The sequence below is a fragment of the Epargyreus clarus genome, unplaced genomic scaffold, assembly GCF_041222505.1.
Source record: "Epargyreus clarus isolate Ecla_fem2 unplaced genomic scaffold, WU_Ecla_fem_2.2 ptg000004l, whole genome shotgun sequence".
In the NCBI taxonomy this organism is placed as follows: domain Eukaryota; kingdom Metazoa; phylum Arthropoda; class Insecta; order Lepidoptera; family Hesperiidae; genus Epargyreus; species Epargyreus clarus.
The window spans coordinates 10,910,337-10,936,038 of record NW_027332212.1 but is presented as its reverse complement, the minus strand read 5'-3'; the positions used below and the strand labels follow the sequence as shown (position 1 = coordinate 10,936,038).

The window sequence follows — 25,702 nt, the reverse complement described above, 5'->3', positions numbered from 1 at the left end:
TTATGTCTTAACTTAAAGTTTTGATTTCCATTGTCTCACTACCACCTACTACTCAACGAAACGAATTAAAAATAAATGAGATAAAAAAAAATGCGTTTGCGATGACAGAGTTTCTGATACGTTTTTTACATTGAGAAGTAGTAATAAAACTGTGATTGCTGATTATTGTAACATAAAATTGTCATGAAATCGTTTTGTGAGAGATGAGCGTCTTCGGAGATTTCCAGCGTGTGTGGGTGCAACGTTTTCCAGAGAGTGCTTTGCCAGCCGCTTGGGAAGAAGATGTCAGGGCCAATTTGGCTAAACATAAACAGAAAGTGGCTATACTTAGAGAGGAGTTGGAGAAGGAAGAGTTTTACGTGGAGTACTTAGAGACGTTGTTGTCTGATGTGGAGAAGCATAAGGCCACATCCCATGGCAGCAGAGGGACCCCGCCGTCGGGTGCTGGCGGTGACGATAAGACTGCAGATATCAAACAGGTAACAGCTTATCGATACGTGGATTGGTATCCGTAGATTGCAAATTAATTGTAAATATTCATTGTTTTTTTTTATACGTAACATTTGACATGCAAGAATTTGTGATCTCTAATGTATTCATTAGCCTCCCTGTCTTATTAGAATAGATAATTATTAATAATAGTGTTTGTTTAATTTATAGTAATAAAAAGTAAATAGAGAAGTGTTATGATAAGAAAATAGTAGTCATGTATGCATAGTAAATTTATAACTGTGATAGATCTAAATCATTCATTGTACCAACATAAATAGTTTGTTATGCCCTATGAATCATCCTACATACACCTATAGACTAGGCATATTTTAATTCTAAGAATTGTTGGAGGTTAATTCGCGATTTGGTACACAATGATCAATAAAAAATTCATCCATAAGTCCTTGGTATTTATGGTTTAAGAAAGATTTTGTTTTAAACTAATTAATTATGCATTGTTTCCTGTTTATATCTGCTGTAAAAATTAATATGAATGACATTAATTTAGTGGGATTTTAAAAATTAATTATCATTAATTAGTGTATTTTTCCCTAAGTTTTATATTTAGTTCTCTTCATGAAAGGTTTTTCCCCACTTAGAATATGTGTTTAATTTTACTTGTTAGTACTTTGGATTATTTGTTCATGTTGAAATTCATTTACTGAAATAAAGTGACAACAGCAGTAAACCTGAAGTTGCTGTAAAAAATGTTGATGATATTACTTCCCCAATAACTATTACTAAATCAAAATTTTGTTCTTCAATAGGTCTATGTAGGTTTATGTATAATTTTAGATTCATACAATTGTCTTTAGCCTTTATTCAATTCATATACTGCAAAATGTATTTCAGAAATGCATTTTTCGTATTATTTCCTGCACAATATATATTTATGTTTTTGCAAAAAATAACATTATAATTGTAGGAGTCCAACACTGATTCATTATCAAAGAAAAGTGAAGTGAGTCTGAGTAGTAACAAGAGTGATGACTCCAACGAAGTGGAGTGTGAGGAGGTGCATCTCAGGAGCAAGCCGGCACACCTCGCAGAGCGGAGTTCCGTCAATCAGTGTATCAATGAACTGTCGTCCAACTTGGCGGTGGAGGCAGCCAGGAGACGATGTAACAGCGAGGTGGTCCAAAGAACTGATATTGATGCAGATAGTAATGGTAAAGTAACTTAACAAATAATATTTAATATCCTTTGAAATGTGTTTTTTATATCACTTTTTTTAGTACACAATAAACTAATTTCAATTGCCAGTACTTGAGGCGTAAATGATTCATTTGTATAAGACATTAGTAATTATAACTTTTTATTGTTATTTAATGTTTATCATAACAGTAGGTGTAGAAACAAGTCCAAACCAAGCTAAAAACCGTCCAATGTCACAAGCTGGTGATTTTGTAACAGTCATCGAAGTCAATGGTCTGAAGCTAGCCGAGAATGCATCAAAGAAATCCGAAGAGTCTCCACAGTCATCTGAAAGTAGTTCCATAGACCCAACCACAGCTGCCAAGAAGAAAGTGCCACCGAAGTAAGTCTTTTTTTATCTCATATTTATGTTTTTTTATATCAATACCAACACTCAAGTAGTTTATCCTACTTTTGAAGCATGTCGTAAATGGCAAACATAATCCTCTTTCTACTACACAAAAGTCTTTAGCACATCTTTAAAATATTCATATCCCTATAATTAAATCTAAAATTTAACAGATACTATGTTTTGGTAGTAATTAATATTCAATACATTGAGGAAGTTTAAAAATTATTCTCCTGACAAAATATGAATTTAGAAATACTTATAAGAACTTTTAGTTTCCTTAAAGTATTGTAAATACTGCAAATTTATGTACATATATAATTTCATGTGTATGTTACCAGACCACCACCGAAAGTGTTCAACAAACGTGGGGCTTCCTTACCAGAGTCTGGTTTTCCTGAAGACAGTCCACCCTCGTCTTTGGGGAGGAAAATCCGCAGCGCCGATTCGAGAGAATCAATTGCCAGTCGAGCGTCTACACCTTCCATTAGTGAGAGGGTATGTTTTTGATGTTGATTTAAATAAACATTTATGTATGTATTTTCCCGTTTCATCTTTCATGTATTTTCCTTACTATTTTGAACTTACATAATCTTATCCCTATTGTATTTGTTATTTAAAAACTAAATTCTAAGGACTAATCCTTTTTTTATATAAAAAAAATTATTCCCACTAGGTACTAGTATTAATTATTATTTATTATATTATGGTTAGTAATTATAAGAAGTATGATAAGAAAATAGTAGTCATGTATGCATAGTATGGTTAGTAATTAGTGTAATATTTTAAGTTAATGTTACAAAAGTTGCAATGATTCAGGCAGGCTATATTTATGTTTTGTTGCAGGTGAAAAGCTATGAATCAATTAATTCCTTATCATCCGAACGTAAACGTTCCGGTGGAGCGGCAACTCCGCGCTCCATCGATGAGGAGGTCACTTCAACAACTCCAGACTTGGTGGAGGGCACCGATGACAAATCAGCGCCCATATCGTTAGAAAGCATACCAGCCGCAGTGCCTACTAGTGAAGATGAACCTTATTATGATCAAGTACCCGTGGATATAAATGACGGCGAATATGTTTATATACAAGCAGGTTTGAACCATCTTATAGTAAATTCAACTTTGAACAAGGTTTTACTAGTAGTATGTGGTGTTTGCTTTATTATTATAATTTTATTTAACTAAGCTCAGTTGGCTGCATACAATGTATCTTACAGTTCTGAAAGAAAGTATAAAATTAAGTTAACTGCTGCTTTGTTCTGGTTTGAAGTGATAACAATGTGGGGAAGTGATAAACATGAAAATTACTTTAAAAACAAATACCTGACGGCTCTAACATATAGCCTATGTTACTATCACAACTTTGTTGAATCTAAGAACACTTCAAATGTTAAAATCTGTGAAGGTCTTTGGGCTGCAAAGTGTGTCAAAGATTAATTTAAAGATATTTAAATATTATCTCCTACAGTTGAGTAAAAAGCTTACTTCTTAATTTTTATTTTTCCATATACATTTTTGTTTTGTATATTGTTTTTTACACCCATTCGCATCGGTATCCTCATGGTATAGTCCACGCCAAACTGCTAGTCTGCTCTGAAGTTGTAGCGAGCAGGTGTAGTCATACATTTTATTTTTATAATTGTATTTTCTTTGACAACTATTTAATTTGTATGCTAGTATTGTTAGCAGAATAAAAGAACCTAAATTTTTGTAACACCTGGTTATGTACCTATTCTATGCAAATAAATTATTCTATTCTATTCTAAAAATTGCTGTGGCGACGCGATTCATTTCTATATTCAGAGCGGACTAGCAGTTGTACGCGGACTATAATAAGTAATCATAAACTAAGATTGGTAATATGTCCGTGTGGCAGGCGGCGCGGGCTCGAGCGCGGAGGACGCGTCGAGCGGCACGAGCACGCTGCCGCTGTCGGGCTGCGCGCCGTCCGCGCCCGCCGCGCCCGACTCGCCGCCCGCGCCCACCGCGCCCAACTACGTCAACATACACTACTTTATACAGTCAGTATTGTTTTAACACTAACTTAGTTACTAATTACTCAATACTATATTCGAAGCTAGCTGACCCGGCAAACTTTGTACCGCCTCAGAATCTATTTATAAAATATATTTCATATTTACTCACCTTTTAAACCTTCCCTGGACTTTCACAAATTATTCTAAACTAAAATTAGCCAAATCGGTCCAGCCGTTCTCGAGTTTTAGCGAGACTAACGAACAGCAATTGTTTTTTTTATATATGTATATAGATATGGTTTATAGTTATACAGTAGGTCTATAATTATTATTTATCACTCGTAGTTACTCTTTATTCAATACTTTATTTCAAACATAGTTTATATTTATACCAATAGGTGTATAATTAATTATAAGGGGCCATCCATAAATTACGACACACAAGTTTCTTGTTTTTTTTCACTACTCCCCCATCCTTGTCTACAGTTGCACACATTTTGTGAGACCCCCTCCCTAGTGGGATGTCACAAATTTTACTTATAGTACCTAATTATTAAAATAGAACAGAAATTCCGAAATCGTTTCATTTGAATTTAAATTATCTATACATATAATACAATTTTAGATTAATTAATGTTTTGAAATGTGACGTCACACTTCGACCTCACCCCTTGTCACACAATGTCACACTTCGTCGACCGTTTATGGATGACCTTTAATCTAAGACCTCATAAACCCTCATTATGTGTTTGCCAAAAAAAATCCCATACTACAAATGGACCTTGTCAAACGCTACGACGCTATAGGTACTCCCTCCAAAATAGGATTCACGTTATGGATGTCGTAGCACGCATATTTTAATAATAATATTTCAAGTCATTTATACGTTACTCATGGTAGGTATTTATACGAGCTAATCTTTCACGTAAAAAAGTATAAATAAACAAATTTGTATAATTTTATTCAAAAATATAATCGAGCCAACAATAATAAAAAATTAATTACAAAAATTACAACCAAAATTCAAATTAAATATTTAATTATTAATAACAATCTAAAAAAGATTGTAGTAAACAGTAATTGCGCTGGCGCCGTTGAATATAATATGCAGCATTCGCATACTACCCGTAGATATTACTGTTAATGAAGATTACTGTACATAATGTACATCACCACGTAACGCTCCTTGATTAATTAAATAAATAAATATTAATAACCAATCTGTCTATTTTTCTGTATTAACTGGAAATGTCTATTGATAGGATGGATTGATAACTATTAATAATCGAGGCTTAGTCATAGTCGTTGTGCTATACAAATAATACGAATGCTATATCACAAGGCAGATAGTAGCAAATGATTGCAATTTTATCACTAAGCCTGGTTAAGGCAAGTAGGTTAAGGCAACTAGATGAATGTGACCAAATAAATGATTCCAACAATGAAGCAATTTATTACGTTAATTTGTACACGTAAGTTTGGGAAAGGAAGTGCCAATTTACGTGTAATTAGTAATTATTGTATTTTTTACTCAGCTATTTTTGTCAGTATGTTTCATACATCCTTATGTATATATAAAGTTATTATTATGTATTTCGTATATTTTTAATATGGGTATTGCAGATATTTCCAGCGTTTTGATATAAAGTATGAGTTATTCTAGATTTTTTATGGGGAAGAGACCCAAAACATTCGGAGAATGCAAATTTACAGAGTTTAGATGTGTCCAATGTTTTAAGGGGTCCTGAATTACTGCTACTTTAAGACTAATTTTCCTATCAGAACTATATTAGGCCGTAATCTACCACACTAATCATATGTGGCACTTGAGATTGTACATGCATATGTGTTAGAATAAAATACATGTTACATTATGAAGAACTTTCAGGCCGCCTAGTTTAATGATGATTTGATCTATATTTAAATAAGTAAAATTTTGCAAAATCAGAGTTGAATTAGATAGATCAACTACAAAGTTGATAATAACATTTAACAACAAGAACAAGAATTACATTAGCGTGCAAAATAAGCGTATGTTTCGGTGCAGGCAAGGGGGCGAGGGCGCGGAGGCGAGCGAGACGAGCTCGGAGGCGGCGGACGGCGACACGCCGCTGCTGCTGCGCACCATCTCCTCCGACACCGAGGCCGCCACGCCGCCCGTGCTCAGGAAGCTGCAGCACCAGGTAACGCACTTAACTTACTACGTAGACTCGTACACATGATTATATAGGTGGTAGAACTGTTCGTTGTTCGACTCCGAAACCACTGCCACGCCTTTTTCTGCCTAGTTACAGCAGTGTTAGGCGCTGCTGTGTTCGGGTTTGAAGAGTGTGGTAATGAAGGTAAACTTATCCGAGATGTTCCAATTGAATCCTAAAGTGTCGCTATTGTGTATTAGGGCTCTTTAATTTTATCTGGGGTAGATTGCAAATGTTCATGGGCGACAGTGGGCACTCATTGTTAGATGGACTGCATGTTCGCTTGTTTTTTTTTATATAATACATGAGTAGCAGACGAGCATGCAGCCCACCTGGTGGTAAGTGGCTACTGCCGCCCATGGACATATGTAATCGACTCCAGATAGGATTAAATATTCCTACCTGAGGTCGGCCGCAGATGCGCCGCTACCTCTGCAGGTTAAGCTAGAACGCCTCGGAAAAGTGTGTCTCCCTATCCCTGTCTTACTATATCCTTCAAACCAGAACACAGCAGCACTTAACGCTGCTGTTATGAGGCCGAAATAGGTGTGGCGGTGGTGCCGCCGGAGTCGAACCACATAGGGTTCTACCACCTTCAAACTTACTACCAAAATACGTACAGTTTTGGAGGTGGTAGAACACTTTGTGGCCCGACTCAGAAAGCATCACTGCCACACCTATTTTTGTCTAATCATAGCAATGTTAAGCGGTTTCAAGGTGAAAGTAAGGAAGTTAAAGTTATACAAGGCGTTCAAAATTAGTCGTAAAGAGCAGCAACGCCTTAGTTGCTGATCCCAGGTAGAACTCTTGATTCCACCTGAGATAGATTATACACATCCATGGGCCACCATGGCACACATCCATGGGCCATCCATGGGAGATTATACACATCCATGGGCCACCATGGATGTGTATAATCTATCCGTGGTAATTTCCCATCGCATGGACTGCTTATTGGTTTGTTTGATTTGTTTCTTCCATGAGGATTTTTAGTGAAACATAGTATGTATTAATATTACTTAAAATATAACAATACAAAAAAATATTGGTTTTTATTTATATTAATATCTGTAGCGACGGTATATTAAGCGTAAAATGGATTATTTTTCTTCTAGTATTTAAAATTATTAATTAACAATGATGTGATGTAGGATTCTTTTCTCAAACCTTTATAAAATTATATGATGTCATAAAGTTATACAAAACGATCCTGCATTTAATATACATACGAATACGATTAATGATTACTCATTGTATGATGCATGGTTTGTAAAAATAATCTCTTGGGATTGACGCGTACGGGGACTCCTGTATTATACAAGTAGGTACAAGGCAACTGTGTAGCACGTCTTTCTAATATTGGCTTTTAGATCGGTACAAATAATTACTCTAGCTATTTTCTAACGTACCTACTAAATATTGCTACAGATGAGATTTTTTACTTGTTTAATCATTAATTCACACAATATAAACAAAAATATACTACATAAATAAACGTGGTTACATAGATAGATAAAATAAGTAATATTAATATCATTATCAATTCATATTTCAGTATCATAATCCTACACTATTTACTTCTATATGTGTAGTCTCATCTAAGCTTCTCTATTAAGCATTAGTAAGTAACGGGAGCAAATCTAGTCAATACGATCAACGATATAACCCACATGTCCAGTGGACCGGATGCATAATTTCGTGCTTGAATTGCAACCACACGCAAACTAAACAAAAACATTTTAACTAACGGTATAGTGTCGCACCAACACTATTCACCGTTGTTTGATGAAGTAGTGTGTTATTAGATGCTACTTTTCGTATTATCGAATTTTATTGTTGGGTATCATTAACTTATTGCTATGATTTGAACCCGATGTTTTATTTCTGAATTCCATGTAGTAACTAGTATGTAACACTAATAATTCTTTATATTTTAATAACAATTAGCTGAATTTTGTATTAAGTATTCATACAAATTTACATTATTTTTAAATTGTCCAGTGCCGTATATAAAGTTTTAAAAGTTAATACACAAACATATTTATTGGCAGCTAAGCTTTTTTATTGTATGTCTATGAAAATTTAAAATAATAATAATAATGTAATAATCTTTTATTGTCTACACCTTTCCAATGTTTAACATAATTTTCAATATTTCCATGGTAGATCACTTTGTTTCGATTTGAAAAAGTAATTCAACCTAATCAACTATTTTGCATGAGTATTGAATGGAGCTCTACACATACCAGTTTGGCATTCCATTCTCATAATTTGCAAATTAACTTAAATTAACTCTCAAGAAAAAATAACAATTCCCTGAGAACAAAATGTAATTATTTCGATTGATTTAAAACATTAGGCGACAAAAATTTGATTACATGCAAACTTTTTAAATAAATAAAAATGTCAGAAAACAATAACAAAACCTAATCCAAACAAATAGCTAATTTCAATACATTAATCAGTTTACAATGACGTGTAAAAGTCGAACGCTCGATTGCTATGTCGCATACATGTGATGTGCGTACGAGAACAATGGGCGCTTATCGCATATTTATGTTAATTGAGTGGGAGATTACTTAACCGCGCCACCTCACTTCCCGTATCTCACCTAAAGATAAGCATAATTTTGTATGCCTTATTTTACTTATCTTTCATCCAGTAATGTTACAAATATGCAGTATTTTTATGACAATGGAACAGCAATACTATGAGTTGGATGTTAGGTATTCTTCAGCAATACTTTAAATATTCTGTAAGTGTACATAGCATAATTTTGAACTGAATCATTGTTCACCGCCAACAAATAAAAAGCTCAATTAAACGATGAATCATTTATTTAATATCCTTTTTAACAGCTTAACTTCCTTCTCATTATTAACAAAGTCATTGGTTTCGTTACTTATTGAGATTATTCTGTTATAATTTTTCAGATCCAGCACTCCTAGTGGTCCTTTAAGGGAACATTTTCTTTCACTAGTAATCAAGTTATATTTGCAGAACTTCACTTCACAGTTACCGTGTTCACACAGTGTGTAGTAACAAACGCCGTCGGCACAAAAAGAGTCTATGTCTGATTTTAGAATCAACCGATTTGCCAAGATTGTTGCGTGATGAATTAATTTTGATCGGATGTAATTTAATAAGATTTGATCTATTCCCAGTGGTAAAAAAGATGTCATTGTCGATTCTGTAATTTGTCCAGCAGTCTCATCTGAAAGGAAATGAAAAACACTGTATTAAAAAGCTGTTAATAAAATGTAATTTTTTGTAAAGTTTGCTAAGATAATAGGTAGTATTGATTATTACGTTGATTTATGCTTTTTAATAATAATTCTATCCAATTTTTTCCTACTAAAAAAACATTTGGCAATATCTAATAGGTAACTACAAATTGTCAAATGTTGATCTTCAGTAGCAAAAATTGGTTTCAGTGATTATTAATAAACAGTTTAAGTAACTAACTTTTGACAAAACAAAAATAAGTTAAAGGAGATTTTTGTTAGAATATTTACACTTTATGTTAATTACAATTATGAATAGGATGCATACCATTTAGTTGTTAGGTTTTATAGTTTGTGTAGGCTGGCTTATGACTTCAGTAACGGTTGACGATAAGACTGCTTCAAGTTCCAATGGACGTTCGTCAACAGCTTGATTCGGAGTCGTCGCAGTAGATGGCACTGATACAGCGATTGTTGATTCAGGCGGCTTCACCGTTGTCCTAGTTTCCTTATCTTGCACCGTGGGCTTTGCCGCTGGCTCGGTGGCTTTAACAGGCTTTTGTGACGTAGGATCTTCTGGTTTCACTATTGTATTGTACTGTCTGCATTCCCCATTCAAATCTGTGTCGTAAATATTACACGTAATATTCACACAACCGAACTTGTCACACCTCATCGTGGTACAGGTTTGGTCATTGCACCATATTGTTACGTTATGTCTTCCTATCTCTATTGTCTCGAACGGGGTGGGCGATGTCGGTTTTATGAGTTGATCCGATTCGGGTAGTATGTCGTTGCCGGAACTCCACCATGAGAACGGATAGGTTAGCCATCCCCAAAGTGTGGAACCAATCCCGCGACCCTCGTTAAAATTATCTGCAAGCGAGGTTAGTAGATTAAAAACACAGGATTATTTGACACCCAAATTTAGAATTTCTAATACTCACATTCCACTGGCTTGCCGTAAATTCCATTCACTTCGCATAATACTAGAATAACAACAAAATACTTAAGAGTGAACATTGTAGCAGGTATGATTGCGACTGTTTCACCGGGGTAAATGTTTGGATAGTCCCATCTCGGCTTTTTATATGCCTCGACTGGGTATGTCCCTATCTGTTGAAAGATAAGCCCCTTACGGGAATGTTTGCCTAATGAGTTACGAAGGAACTTATCAACAAATGATTTAATTATCCAGAATTATCCTGAGCTTTACTCGTTGCATGGGATGCACAAGACAAGAACAAGATAATGTTTTATACGTTTATTAATTTTTATGACTTGTCCATAAGGACGGAAATGTTTTTAAATCGTTTATGTGACATTAGGAATTTAGTTGAAAATTGTTCACATGTTGTAGAATTTTGACCGCGATTCTTCATGTCAACCTCACACAATACGCAGTGATCCTTTATATTCGGACAGGCTAAGAACCGACAGAGTGATCTATTTTTCCTACATTCCGTGAGTATCTTGAGCTTCTTCATCGGCCGAAGTGACGAATACATTTGATTCATATATTCTCTAATTTCATTCATTACATCTGTGGAATTCCAGAGAGTGCTGTCATCTTTCCGAAAAAAGTGGCTCGCCCAGTATTTCTTTCCGATAGTGTCCATAATTTTCTTCACGCTAACGAAATTTCGGAGCGGGACATCTTCCATATTGTATTCGCCGTTTGAAGTAAAGTTTATTATTTGTGGTTGAGTTTTTTTGATAGCTTTCCATGGAGAGAAGTATAATTCTTTTGTTTTCTATAAAAGAGTACATAAAATATTAAAAAATTGCATATGCAAAATGTATTGCATTCATAAATGTTTTAATTTATGTTATTAAACTCTTCATAAAGGTGATATTAAATAATAGTCGTTTATATAAAATTTATTAATGTACTTACCGATGCAAGTATTTTATTTGAAAATACTATAAGAAAAGGAAACACAAGCATGGTTAGAATTAACAAGTTTAATTGCATACGTGCAGTGAAACACCTAACAAACATTGTAAGTGCAACTGAGTAAACTGTTTCTTATCACAGCTTTAGCTGTAAGCATTTTATGTTTATAAATCCGTAATGGTCTCAATGTGTATTTTCCAAATAAACGTCGTTACGTCATTTCTAAACAATTTTATCGTTTTTTAAGTTTTCACAATGGCCCTTGGCCTTTAGTTCTTTCTTTAAACATTTTGTTCTCGTAAAATGTTTCTTAATTGCTACGAAGGTGGTACATTTTACGTTGATACAAATCGTTGCCTTTCCAAATATTTGGCCCATCAGTTTGTTTTGTAAACTGTCGATAAGCTCAGAAACAATATCTAAGGACACATCGGTACGCGAGTCCATTAATATTGTGCAGTCTGCAACAGAAAAAATCCTATGAAATAAAATTAATTAAGAATACTTTAGTAACTGCACATTCCTACATATTTTCCATATATATATTATGGAAGATTAAGATTTTATATAATATATTTAATTTTGGTCTATATGTATACAGGGTGAATTTTTCGAATAGGCCTTCAGGGCCCAATCTGAAACTATAAGGATTAGCGAAAAACGCTGAAAACTACTTTCAGACCTACGAGGCCGATTTTGATAAAAACGAAAACTGCATCATTCGTTTTTTTAAATATCTTTTTCCCAAGCCGGGAATCGAAAAAGTTAATTTTGAAAAAAAAAATACATCCTCTATATTATTCCTCTATCTAATAGTTTTGCTTATAAGGATCAAATTCTGGGAAGTAATGATAAATGACAATCGAAAGGAAAGCCTAAATTTTAAGAAAATACATATTTTTCATACATTGGCATACTAATCCTTAAGGATTATACATAACATATGACTTATGTATAATCCTTAAGGACTATACATAAGTCATAACATCGAAGAATTTATGCAGACTTTATGCATGTGTGCCCCGCGCAAGGGGATGTTTGTAAAACATTTTTTGAAGGAATAAAATATAGTAAACAAATGAAATATTATAAATTGCAACTTACCAGTATTATTAGTTCCCGCATTACAGTGCCCTATCTTATTAAAACGCTCCTCGGGAATACAATTTCTTTGGATACACATTTTGTCACCATATTTTAAAGATCGACAATTTTTTTGGGAGCAAAATGTTAACATACCATTTACATATTTGCCCACGAGATTTGTAAACGTTGAAGCTACCGATTCCACGTCGTCCCAATTAACTTTGCTAAGCGATTTTTGTATATTCGAAGTGCTATTTATATTTACCGTATGTTCACTTATGTTTAAATTCGATTCATGAAGTTGTTCTTCTCTTGCTGCAACCGTTTCATTCTTTATATTATGTCCAGCTTCGTCAGGCCAGTATAATAAATCGTTGTCCATTAATATTGGCTGATTATTAACTTTACCGGTTTCAAAATTGTTTTGTGATGTATTGACACTTTTTAACTTTGAAATTGTACTATTTGGTAATGTGCTGTTATCTAATATTGCACGTTTGATGCGTATGAAAGATGGTGACGCTGTTGCGTTATTAGGTTCTGCTGACACTGTATGATTTATATTGGTGATATCTTTTGTTGTAGCTTCTATATCAATAAAATTGTCATCGCTAGAAATGTTTACTAGAATAGGTATTGTTGCGTTGGTTTCATTGTAGTCAGGAAGGGAGTCTGACTTATTTGCTGTAGAATTTAATTCCAGTATTCGTGTGATGTTAGGTTGTAATTTAACTTGAGTGTCGTGATGTATATTATTGGAGTTCTCATTATTATATTTTTCTGTAGTTTGTAAATTCTGGTACGAATACCCTTTACCGTGATGAAAAGTTAGAAATTTGCTGCGATATTTCTTATTTTGACTACTAGAATGAGATTTTTTCTTCTTGTGCAATGACGTCTTGTGAATAGGAGTAAAATCATACTGGTAAAGTTTAGATAACCCGTGAGTAAGAATATTCAAAGGTATAGGAAAAGTCAAAGAGGAAAATGACATATTCATGGGTGCCATAGTGTCGTTTAAGTCGACGTCTTCAGGCGTTGTGGCATTATTTATACTAAAACTTTCGTGCACCTTTTTTAACACCTCATAAATTTTAGGCATTTGAATGTCGACCTTAATTCGTATATTTACATTATTATCAGAAATATCACCAGTGTTCTCGCTTCGGTGGCCTATATTTTTATAGGCAGTGTTAGTTATTAAAGGATTGTCGTCATTAAATGCTTTTGCTGGTTCAAAGTAGGATGAATGTGGCTTTCCAAACGGTATCAAGCATTGCTTGCAGTTACATTTGCATGGAAATTTATTTTCCTCACAGAAGCATGATGAAAGAATTGCGCTGTTTCCAGATTTGGTTACAAAACCTGGTAAATCCACTTTGTTTTCATTCCAAATTATCTTATTAACAGTAGGTAAAGATTCTTCATGCGGTACATGCAACGGAACAAATAAATCATAGGGATTATTGAAAACTTTCTGTGGTAGAAACTTGCTGAAATGGTAGTTCCGATCACTGTCAAAGGAATGCACTTTCGGAAAATTTACTTTAGAAAACTTTTCATGGCGTACTAGCGGTACCTTATTTTTTCCTTTAGTTTTTTCAAAATATTGTACCCGTTGTTTATGTGCTTTTTCTAAGTGATTTTGATACTCTGATAACAAATTTTCAACATCCTCATTGCTTTCGCTTTCATCGTTTATTTTTGTGTCTGGTTCGAAATTCTGAAAAATTAGTATTTGTCTTTGATTTGTTGATGTAAATATTCAGTAAACTTGAACATTGTTTGTGAATATATTGCCCTAAATTCTTATTAGATTATTTGGATATAATAGTGATGAATGCTAGGAATACATGACATTTAAAAATAAATGAAACATACCAGATTATTATCGATGTCATTTATAATTTCAGCAATGTCGCTAAATATAATAGCATCGAAAGGCGAAAGCTCCAACCGCTTTACCTCAAAACCTGTTAATTATACAATTAAAATATACATTTTTTTTTAATTTGTTAGACATTTATTTATTTCGTATGAACTATAGACAACATTTTATCTCAATAAACTACTGATCAAAACACAATCTCTTTCACAATCTTAATTAGTTTTTTTGTCACTATAAAATATAATAATTGTCATTATAAAACATTTTTTTGTCTTTCATTTGACAATAAAGCTGCTGATTTTGTATTAATTAGATTAAATGCCAATCAGCTTTTTGGAGGATGCATTTCGGTGGATGGGTGTAAATATCGCTTGACTCACATATGAGCACCCTAGTCTTCAGAATTGGCAACATTTGTGATTGGTTACAGATGTCCATGGGTTTCAGTGATTACTTACCATCAGATCAAACTGAATGCTCGTTTGCTATTTTACTGATATAAATAAATCTTACTATTCGTATCCCCACATTGACCGCCATTAAGTATACAAGCGGTAAGGAGAACAATGGTAGTAATCATGTTTGACTGTATGCTTCTGAATGCAGACTCACAATACTTTAACAAATCACTTGATTTTGTAATAGGCCAAATGTTTACACTTTGGCCTAGTGGTTATAAACAAAGTTTAAAAGCCATTGTTATATAACCTCAAAGTGTACAAAACTTTGTTTCTTTCTTTTGTTTGAATAAAGTAAACTACTCATTTCCTGTGGTTATACTTGTCATACAAACATACATACAACTTTCGTCTAATAGTAAAATAAGGATTTAGTAAAATAAAAGAATAAATGTAATCAATAGGATATCACAACAAGTTTTTGGTTCAATCTATTGGTAATTAATAATATATTTTTTATTATTTCACAGGAATCTACCAACAGCAACAATGCGGAGGCCGAGCGTCTCACCATGCACCGTTGTATAGTCACAAGTATTATAGAGAGCGAGAATGTGTACGTCGAATGTCTTTACGTTATGGAGAAGGTATGAGTAAAATATATTTTTCAGATTTCAGTATTCTATTCGATCAAAAAGAAAACGTTGCTATACCCGTGTTGATTACGAAATTGTTGGCGGAACATATTACAAGTTTTTTTTTATAAATAATTTTATATTAATTTTACACTATTTTATAATTTTCATTTATGGATCATATTTTTGCATTTAAACATTACTCAAATCGGTTTTAACCAATTTCGATATGAGACGTTTTTATAATTATTTTTCTATTATATCTTGTCTGTTTTAAGTATGAGCCATTATTTTATAATAAAATATTTTTACTTGTACTGACATGCTATTTTGTTGTTTAATTATTAATTTAATATGATGATTTCTATTAATTTTATTATTGTATCCTTTTCTAATTCAATATTATTATTTTAATTTAATTTTAATTAGAATTATTACCTATGACATATTTGCATACCCTTTGGGTTAGGATAGGAGCACAAAACTAATGTATTCCATATATAATGTACTTCACCTTATCCTGCAATAAATAAATGAATTGAAATTGAATTGAATTGAATTTTTTCGCTTTGTTGTGCTTTTTATTAGGACTCTGAAGCGTATAGGACTATATGTTTGGTGTTTTATTTTATTTGTGAGAATATACTCTAACATCATTTACTTCTCTTTGCAGTACATGAATGCGATAAAAGCAACTCTTTCAACGTCTCAACCGGTGATAACGGAAGAGGAGTTTGGAACTATTTTCTACAAGATATCGGAGTTACACGAACTGCATAAGAATTTCCTTGAAGGACTGAAAGCAGCTGTCGCCAGCTGGGAAGAGCCTCTTTCTGTCGGAATACATTTTAAGAAAATGGTAATAATACTTTTCTGTAAAAAAATAAATAAATAATACACCATCATATTTAAAAAAAATACGGCATATTCAACGTCCCTGGAAAAAAACATCTGTAGCCAATTTAAACGTATTGTTGGAAAGACGGCATTGACCATTTACCATCAGGTGGCCTATATGGTTATTTGCTATTTCAATATTATAAGAAATATTAAAAAAAAAACATGTAATAAATTTGTGTGATGTGTACCGCAGGCGGAGAACATAAACGTGTACGGCGCGTTCTTGCACAACTACGGTCGAGCAACGGACGCGGTGCGGCGCCGCTGCGGCAGCTCGCAGCGGTTCGCGGACCTCACGCGGCAGATCGCGTGCCGCGGTCAGCCCATGTCGCTCGACGACCTGCTGCACAAGCCGGTCGCGAGGGTGCAGAAGAACGCGCTAGTGTTGCACGTAAGTATTTAATTGTGTGATAAAGTAGCGTGCGTTTATACACAACTAATGTCGCGCGACGGACGCGGTGCGGCGCCGCTGCGGCAGCTCGCAGCGGTTCGCGGACCTCACGCGGCAGATCGCGTGCCGCGGACGGCCCATGTCGCTCGACGACCTGCTGCACAAGCCCGTCGCGCGGGTGCAGAAAAACGCGCTAGTGTTGCACGTAAGTATTTTATTGTGCGTTTATACGCAACTACAGTCGCGCCACGGACGCAGTGCGGCGCCGCTGCGGTAGCTTGCAACGATTCGCGTACCTTATACGGCAAATCGTCTGTTTCGGACGGCCCATGTTGTCGAACAACGTACTGCACAAGTCAGTTGCGCGCGTACATGAGAATGGGCTAGATTTTATAACTGTGAAAAGAAATAGTATTTTTAATAAGCAGGTCACCGTTTTTCTGGAATGACCGTTACTAATTTTCATTTGGAAGTACACCAAGTTCTTGATATTTCACACATTCACACATTTGTGAAGAGATAAGAAAATAGTTGTAACTATTATGATGAATTTAAAACTTACAGGATCTTATTAAATATACTCCAGCAAGTCATCCGGACCACACAATGCTGACAGAAGCTTTAAATATGACTCAACATTTTCTTGATGAGTTCAATATTATACAGACCAAATCTATGTTTCCCGTAAGTATATATTTTTGTATCAATAGTACGCATTTTCTTTTTAATATTGTTTACTCACTAATAATTGTTCCTTATTTTTACAGAATGCTGACCGTGCACAGAGAAGGCTCGTTAAAAATTCATTTATAGTGGAGCTTTCTGATGGACATAGAAAACTAAGGCATCTATTTTTATTCAACGATGTTATTGCGTGTGCGAAATACAAGGTATCTGACAAAAATAATGTAAGTTATTAGTTTTAATATCCCGAGAATACTTTTAACACTAGACCTTAAAGTTAGTGATGATTAACAAATGAATCTATACTTGACGCCCGTGCTTGTGACATTTTCTTTGTGTATCTGTATAACATACTTTTATATGGCTATTTTAGCTTCAAGATATCATAAATTGTATTGTAATTTTCAGGCGTCAGGTCGAGATAAGTTCACGTTTGAATTGAAATGGTTCATTCCTCTTCCGGACATTGTTGTGGTGGAGGAGGACACAGGCTCTGAGCGTGAGACGTCTCCGGCTAATATAGTGGCGCTCAAGTCGCAGGCATGCACTGTGCGTGACCTCATACTAGCTGAGGAGAGAGCCGCGCAGGATGATAAGGTATTGATTTTGTTCACAAAATTCCATTTATTTGTATAGTCACTTCGTTCATAGACAACTGAAACTAACACCAGATAATAGTTCTAGATTAATTAGATCTATTAATACCTCAGAGAACTAAAATGTTTTTATTAATATAAACTATTATTGCTACTGATATCCATGGACATCTATAATCAACTGTAGATAGGATTCGTTGTTTGTTACAAATGCTTTTCCTTGAAATTAGGTTTTGAAACTTTCAATGCCCCATAAAAGTGTCTTTCCTTTACCTGAATAACACTGCTTAATACCGCTGTTATTAGACAGAAAAAGGTGTAAAGCACAAACGGTTTTATCAATTAATACTCGTGTAGTCTACGGGTAAAAAATAGTTTTTGTAGGCATATAGTTTAGCAATAGGTATGTGGTTTATTGAACAGTGTTGATTCGTTTGTTTAAGTATAATATTACTATTGTAATGTGTCTTGTATCGTTACGTAGAAGATCCGCCTAGGCGGTCGGGGCGCGGCGGAGAAGCAGCGCAAGAAGCTGTCGGAGCTGGAGGGGCAGCTGGTGCTGGCGTCGCCGAACCTCGTGTTCCGGCTGGGTGCGCGCGCGGCGCCCGGCGCCCCGCTGCAGCGGCACCACGTGTTCTTCCTCAGCTCCGAGTACGAGCGCACGCAGTGGGTCGACTCCATACACGCGCTGCAGGTATGCTGATTGATAATTATAATAATAAATCTAAAACAGCTTTTTTAATAGATGTTACAATACCGAACCCTCACATTATACAAAAGTCAATTACTGAAAAATTAAGCAAATAAATACTGCACGATGTACTCTTAAAACCATGCCCTAACCGTTATGGATTCGAAGGTTAACGCATTTTAGGCTCGTATTTATAAAGGATTCGAATATGTCCAAATCTTGTGATAAATGAAATATCGACTGGCTGTCCCTATAAATCATTAGTCATTAGACATGTCCACGTAAAAATTTACGATAAATCAATTGTAATTGGTAGTATAAAGCCATGTTTATATATATTTATATTACATTATATAAAGCCATATTTCTTGAGTGTATCACAATAAAAGAAACATTTAGAGGAAGGAACATGACATATTTTATAACAATGACAATTATGACAATTGGCTTCTCGCCAAAACTGAATATCTCCCGCCACGCCGCACCTCACCGCACCAAGGATTAAAAATCACAATTAATTCTATTCGCACGTGGTCAGGCATCGTCAGCGCCGCCGGCGGGCACGAGCACGGTGTCGATGCTGGAGCTGCAGGCGTGGGTGACGGCGTGCCGCAGCTACCTGCAGACGGACATGGGCTCGTACCTGCTGCGCTCCGGCCGCGACGACTCGCTGCTGCTCGGCGACCTGCAGCTGCACATCGGCGGCATGACCGCGCCGCTCGACACCGCTGCTGGTATGTTTACAATCCGAATATTTCCGTTGGAGTTTGAGAACTGATAAAATAGTAATTTAAAATATTTTGTGTGGTAAGGTAGACATACTTTTCCGAGGCGTTCCAGCTTAGTCCTCAAGAGTAGCGGCGCATCTGTGGCCGACCTCAGGTAGGAATATCTAATCCTATCTGGGGTTCATTATAGATGTCCATGGGCGACAATAGCCACTTACCATCAGGTGAACTGCATGCTCGTCTGCTACTACATATGTATTATAAAAAAAAGAAACGAACTCCGTGCTCTAAGATTAAACAGATTACTGTAGCTATTCCGATTTTTGAATCAATGTATTTAATGCAAAATTACATAAAACAGTATTAGCTATATTTTGTCTAAATATGCAATTATTTTTACAACTTTAACTTTTTTGTCACCCAGTGGCCAAACATCAATTATAAACATGATTTTTATTTATAACAAGAAAAGAACAATCTTATTGAAATGTGCATTGTTATTTATTTATTTATTTATTATTATTATTATGTTACACCAACAAAGTATACACCAACAATCGGTAAAGGTACACAGAAGGAAATAAGACACAGGTACAAGTGCTACCTCAATTATAGGTGCAAACTACAATGCAAATAATAGAATAACATAAAATAGTATACAAATTAAATGGAAAGAATTGAATAAAACTGTAAATATAAATTAATGAAATAATTGTAAAATGTTAACACTTAAATTTCTCATAACAATTATAAATTACATGTTGATTATTATTATAAATATACATTGATGAAAAAAAAAATTGCATTATTACATAAAAAAAAAAAAAAAAAAACAATCATAAAAGTAATTAAAAATTTAGAAATTTATTTCAAAATACTAATTAGGTTATGCTTAAAATTGTACATGCTATTTGAGAAAATATTATTATTTATTCGTTTCCTGAAAAGTTGTAATTAATTTTATATGAATAAACTATTGTATTATGCAATTTATTTTACAGATTACTACATAGTCGTGGAGGTGGATTCCTACGGGCACTACTTCCGCAAGGCGAAGTCGAAACTAGTGTGCCGCAGCGCACAGCCACGCTGGAACGAGAGCTTCACTTTGGATTTGGAGGGCTCGCAGAACTTAAGGCTGCTATTATACGAAGATGCAGCTCGGCCCGTACTGCGCGGCAAATGCACGCTGAAGGTATGTATAGTTTTATATTGTACAGGATGATGCTTTTGTTTTTGTTACACAATATCATATCAACATTTATTATTATTTATGTATAGGAACCAGAAAAGAGCATGTAGCTTACCTGATGCTATGTGGTCATTGCTGTACATAGACATCTGTAACCTGTAACTCCAAAATAATTCTCATTTTGGAGATAATCTGGAGATGATTTTCGTCCTATATTGTTGCCGCATTTGCAACTGTCCTTTCATTAAAAAAAATCACTCTCATTTGATTTCATAACTTGCTAAAAAATCTATAGCTTCAAAAAGACATATTTAAAAATCATTATAGATCCTTTTATATCTGAACATCTTAAACCTACTGTTCTAAGACAGGACGCCATCATGCCATCGCAGTCGAATCACGGAGATTTCAATCATATTTTTGGTACATATCTAAATTAAACGGTGACGGATACGTGTTGTTGTAGCTGTCGAAGGAGTGGGTGTCTGCGGGCGCGGCGGGCGGCGTGTCGCGCACGGTGTGCGTGGGCGGCGGCTCGCTGCCGCTGCGGCTGCGCCTGCTGCCGCCGGAGCGGTCCGCGCGCCGCGTGCCGCAGGCCAAGCCCGGCGCGCTCTTCGGCGCCAAGATCACGCACGTCGCCAAGTTAGTACTGCTACCGAGTGGAGCTATAGCGGTTGTTTGTGTTGATGAGGATGTAGGCGGCGAACGTGTGGTGCACAAGATCATTTAATTGAAGGGAATAATGCCGCTGAGCGTGTGAGTTTCGGTAGGAAAAACCGGCCGCAAGTCGCGTACGTGAGGACGGAAGTAGAATAAGTACTGTCACCGAACAGCTGCATGTTGCAGCAATCGAGCATGCGTTCCACCTGATGGTAAATGATCATTGCTTGCATAGACATCGGTAATCCACTCCACATGAAACAAAGGTTCTACTGGAAACCGAATATAGGTAGGTGCATTACCACTCCTGAAGACTAACATAAATATGTAACTCACACGACATCCATACGCTTCCACTGAAACTACTTCACGCAAGATATAGTTCTGCTGGTGGTACCTTCTTGGACAACCTATACGGATTTGCATACATCATATTTTATAATTGTATTGTATTCCTTTTATAAATGTAATTTGCTCCCTTGAAAATGGCAAAATAAATAAGTAACACAACTACGTAAGAATAACAAGCCTCATTCAATTTGAGTACATTAATTAACAAATTAATACAAATAGCAAACGCTGTCATTATATCTGTGAATATATTTCGTTTCGTGTTCGTCAGGCGAGAGAAGCGCAACATTCCGTTCATAATCAGCGCGTGCGTGCGCGAGGTGGAGCGGCGCGGCATCCACGAGGTGGGCGTGTACCGCGTGTCCGGCAGCGCCTCCGACCTCAACCGCCTCAAGAAGAGCTTCGAGACCAGTCAGTGTTATAACGATACTAAATATTTCTAATTCCGCACATTATACTAAAGAGTCTCGTATTAATGTTGAATCATTAGATTTTTAGTAACATATTTTTTAAACATAATGTAATTAAACATGTTTTTGAGATATATGTGATCTTTATAAAAATTATAATATATTAAAATTTTGTCAATAATTTTATTATTTCCGTTTATAAGAATCAAAGAAAGTAGTTTCAAGTATTAAATGCGATTTTTCACGCTTTACATTTTGGGTATATTCACAAAAAAATTGCGTGAATATAGTATTACATACATATTTATGGTATTTTTCCAGATGCATATGAAGCCGAGCAGCTGTTAAAAGAAGTAGACATCCACTCAGTTACGGGAGTTCTTAAATTATATCTACGAGAATTACCCGAGGCACTTTTTACTGATGCACTGTATCCAGAATTACTTAAGGCTTGGGGTTCGACTCAAGTAAGTATAAAGTGATCCTTAATTCTATAAATATCTTTTTTTTAATTTCATCTAGCAGTGATTGTTAGAAATCTGCTAGACTTTATCTTTTTGAATTTTTTAATAATACGTAATTTTTTATAATTATATTAAGAAGTAACTATTACCTGTTTTTTTCTTATAATGGTTAATCCACAAACCTATTATTTTACGCTATATAAAGCTATTATTAGGCAAACCAAAATCTACTTAATTTAGACTGTGTCAATCAATTTATTTTAAACTGTGTGTTAATGATACAGGGTGTAGGCACGTCTGTGGACTCCGGGCCGGCGCACACGCGTCGCCACGCGCTGCTCAAGTGCTACGCGCAGCTGCCTGATCTCAACAAGAACTGTATAGATTTTCTCCTCAACCACTTCGTCAAGTTAGTACTGTGGCTTTGAATTTGAGTTTTAGTTGAAAGCATAGTTAGACCTTGTTTTTCAGTTCACTTAATGTTTCGAAATATTTAAAAAACGTTTAAGTTTAATATGCATTGTATGTGTACCTATTAAGTTTCGAAGTTATATTTGTTTAAATAGATTGGAATTAGTCATTTGCTTAATGAAAATTTGCTTTAATCCGTAAAAAATATTAATTATGCCGCAGAAGTAAATACTCTTTAGTAGTAGTTGTTCAGTTAAGTTTTGTGATTCCAGGGTGAACCAACACGAGAGCGAGAACAAGATGTCGCTGCACAACCTGGCGACGGTGTTCGGGCCGACGCTGCTGCGGCCGGCGGCGGCGGCGGGCGGCAAGCAGCGCGCCGACCAGTTGGCGGCCGGCACCGTGGACGCCATGGCGCAGGCCGGCATCCTCTACTGCCTGCTGCAGCAGCGCCAGCTCGCCGCGCAGCTCGCCTCGCACCACCGCGCGCTCTGACCGAACGCGGACAACTGAGTTACATTTGCGTATACCTCTTTATTATATACCATGTCTCAAAAATATGCGCCAACTGGTTACGTGCCACCGCGCGCTCTGACCAACGCGGCATAGTGTTATACACAAAAATCGTATGCGGCTGCTCGCCGCCTACCACCGTGCGCTCTGACCGACGCGGACGAAGGAGTTATACAAGCGCGTACCTATTATATACGTCTAGATTCCACGTCTCTAAAACATGCACCAACTGGTTACGTACTACTGAGAGCTCTGACCGACGCGGACGAAGGAGTTACTCTCGCGTATACCTCTTTATTATGTACTTCTAGATTCCACGTCTCAAAAAACTAATATGCGCCAACTCGCCGCGTACAACCGCGCGCTCTGACCGACGCCGACAACGAAAGTATACAAGTTCGTACCTTTTATATACATCTAGATTTTACATTTCTAAAGATATATGTGTCAACTCGTCATGACTACTGCGCGCTCTGACCGACGCAGACAGCGGAGTTGTACTCATGACCTCCTTGAATGTACGTCTAGATTCTATGATGGAAAAGGTGTGCATAACAGAATACGCTACCATTTCGTCAGGGCGCTCAGGTGCAAACATTACGTCAGTTTCTTTACAGACCCCCATAATCCGATTAGGGAGCACTTAAAGGTGTCTTTACATAAGCTTTACATGAGGTCACAGAAAAAGTAATACAGATATGTAATCTGTATTTTAATGCATTTTCATACCTTAAGTACTATCAAGACTTGTACAATAAATTTGGGATGGTATATCCACGGTACACTACCGCGACACGCCCACCAACGCGTCCCCTTTATGTGGTCAACACAATATGTCAATGCCGATTGTCTCGGTCAATTTAATTTATTATATTTCCCCCTACATCACGCGAATGATTGACGTTCACCTAATAACACCGCTAACCAAGGATTTTTACTCTACGCCCTACACTGACTCAAATGCTTTAAAGCTTGTTGCGATCCACGATCCTACTAATGCACAATTCATTAGAGTATTTTACTTGCATTATCAAACCATACTCATAAAATTTTACAATTTACTCCTTATTTTTTTGTTTTATTATGGTAATGTACATTACGGATATTGGACACCCACCTTTCTATGATTCTTAAAATGTATGCCAATGGTAGCATACATTTTAAGAATCAATATTAATCATTTTTTATGATTCGTATTCTCTCTCAAGTATTCTGAAGTAAAGTAAGTTTTATGCATCAACATTTAGGCTTTTATTTGTCATGAGAATTTTCGTCTCTGCCGTGTGTCGTTCAACCAAATACTGCAAAAATCGCATTATCTTGTCGGCGATTTCTCCGACATTTTTAATTCACAATAAATTAGTCTCTTCCTTGAACGTTAGGAAATAGGTAAGCACTTAAAATAAGGTTTAAATGCAATGACGGTCCTTGTGGCATTGTTAAGTTGTTATTGTACACCATTTTTGCTGCAATAGATATAATAATAAAGTAATGTATAAGTAGCTAAACACATAACACTAGTTTTTAATGCAAAACAAACAGTTGATTTACTTTGCTAAGGATTTACACCATACTCAACTACTAGTATTAACACCTTACATCATACCGTACCACATTACATCAATCGTCCACTGTTTTGTATAGGATTAAGTGAGCAGCTCTTTGCAAGTAAAAAATCAGAATTTACAATTAAATTACATCTATAATAAGAAGCTTTTGTAAATGCATTCACATACTGAAGTCACGCTCTTGACTCTTCACAATGTATTCACTTTTTAGCTGTTGTATGAAGACAAGTTGTTTATGAAGCTTCTTGGGCGCGGAACTGATATAAATTATTGTTGCGATAATTGATAGATATCATAGAAGTATAAACTTTTTGAAGCTTTTATAGTTTTTGTATGGAAATTTCTGGTCTTTTATTATACAATTACGTCATTACATCATGCAAAACTATGCCATAAAAAGTAAGAAAATACATTCCATGAACCTAAGACACAGACTGAGCGAAAAGTATTGTTTAGGGACATCATCACTTTCACGATAGCTGGTTGCAGCTATAGAATTTGCAGGTTTCATTCATTAATCATAATCAATGAAGGAGTTATGTTCAATCAAAATGTTGATTGGTTTATTACTTTAGACAGATAAACAGATGGCGGTCATATGCCGAAAATACTGCTGCAACTTGAGCATAAAGTCGTATGTAAATGTCATTGTAATTATGTTGTCAGAAAAGTTTTCCCCATAAATAATATCGAAATATAAATATTAAACTATTTTATAACATGGCACAAAAAATAAAAGAGTATCATGCATATAGAATTGCCCGTCATTATGTTATTCGTTATGAAGATCAATAGTGCAGGTA

The 25,702-nt window shown here is 35.6% G+C and overlaps 3 protein-coding genes across 7 annotated transcripts; 1 reads left to right on the top strand and 2 right to left on the bottom strand.

Moving 5' to 3' along the window:
* The first annotated feature begins 60 nt into the window (after positions 1 to 60).
* On the top strand, positions 61 to 24,470 carry RhoGAP1A (Rho GTPase activating protein at 1A). 5 transcript variants are annotated; one of them, XM_073093276.1, is made up of 21 exons: positions 61 to 479; positions 1,418 to 1,661; positions 1,906 to 2,029; positions 2,377 to 2,533; positions 2,882 to 3,131; positions 3,915 to 4,059; positions 6,062 to 6,197; positions 15,236 to 15,352; positions 16,014 to 16,199; positions 16,434 to 16,631; positions 17,196 to 17,315; positions 17,399 to 17,539; positions 17,724 to 17,912; positions 18,396 to 18,605; positions 19,141 to 19,336; positions 20,332 to 20,525; positions 20,989 to 21,164; positions 21,805 to 21,944; positions 22,265 to 22,410; positions 22,692 to 22,816; positions 23,091 to 24,470. In XM_073093276.1, exons 1-21 carry the CDS (start codon positions 204 to 206, stop codon positions 23,311 to 23,313), a joined length of 3,693 nt encoding a protein of 1,230 aa, XP_072949377.1. In that variant the 5' UTR covers positions 61 to 203; the 3' UTR covers positions 23,314 to 24,470. The 5 variants fall into 5 exon arrangements, with proteins under 5 accessions (XP_072949377.1, XP_072949376.1, XP_072949374.1 ...); XM_073093275.1 differs by having other exon boundaries at positions 1,840 to 2,029; positions 17,399 to 17,521; XM_073093273.1 differs by having other exon boundaries at positions 1,840 to 2,029.
* LOC140757526 (uncharacterized) lies at positions 9,026 to 10,706 on the bottom strand. The gene is made up of 3 exons (XM_073093277.1): positions 10,384 to 10,706; positions 9,765 to 10,312; positions 9,026 to 9,426 (listed from the first exon to the last, which is right to left on the bottom strand). Exons 1-2 carry the CDS (start codon positions 10,457 to 10,459, stop codon positions 9,768 to 9,770), a joined length of 621 nt encoding a protein of 206 aa, XP_072949378.1. The 5' UTR covers positions 10,460 to 10,706; the 3' UTR covers positions 9,026 to 9,426; positions 9,765 to 9,767.
* LOC140757527 (uncharacterized) lies at positions 11,386 to 14,957 on the bottom strand. Its single transcript, XM_073093278.1, has 4 exons — positions 14,821 to 14,957; positions 14,301 to 14,392; positions 12,438 to 14,142; positions 11,386 to 11,794 (listed from the first exon to the last, which is right to left on the bottom strand). The coding sequence occupies exons 1-4, from the start codon at positions 14,885 to 14,887 to the stop codon at positions 11,556 to 11,558; spliced, it is 2,103 nt and encodes a 700-aa protein (XP_072949379.1). The 5' UTR covers positions 14,888 to 14,957; the 3' UTR covers positions 11,386 to 11,555.
* Positions 24,471 to 25,702: the final 1,232 nt, after the last annotated feature.

Coding starts and splice junctions, on each gene's coding strand:
- RhoGAP1A (XM_073093272.1), top strand. CDS start 204: ATGAGCGTCTTCGGAGATTTCCAGCGTGTGTGGGTGCAACGTTTTCCA. Junction 6,198..15,235: donor TCAGGAAGCTGCAGCACCAG/GTAACGCACTTA, acceptor ATTATTTCACAG/GAATCTACCAACAGCAACAA. Junction 22,817..23,090: donor CTCCTCAACCACTTCGTCAA/GTTAGTACTGTG, acceptor TTGTGATTCCAG/GGTGAACCAACACGAGAGCG.
- LOC140757526 (XM_073093277.1), bottom strand. CDS start 10,459: ATGTTCACTCTTAAGTATTTTGTTGTTATTCTAGTATTATGCGAAGTG. Junction 10,313..10,383: donor TTACGGCAAGCCAGTGGAAT/GTGAGTATTAGA, acceptor CCTCGCTTGCAG/ATAATTTTAACGAGGGTCGC.
- LOC140757527 (XM_073093278.1), bottom strand. CDS start 14,887: ATGATTACTACCATTGTTCTCCTTACCGCTTGTATACTTAATGGCGGT. Junction 14,143..14,300: donor ATGACATCGATAATAATCTG/GTATGTTTCATT, acceptor CTAATTTTTCAG/AATTTCGAACCAGACACAAA. Junction 11,795..12,437: donor TGCGGGAACTAATAATACTG/GTAAGTTGCAAT, acceptor TTTCTGTTGCAG/ACTGCACAATATTAATGGAC.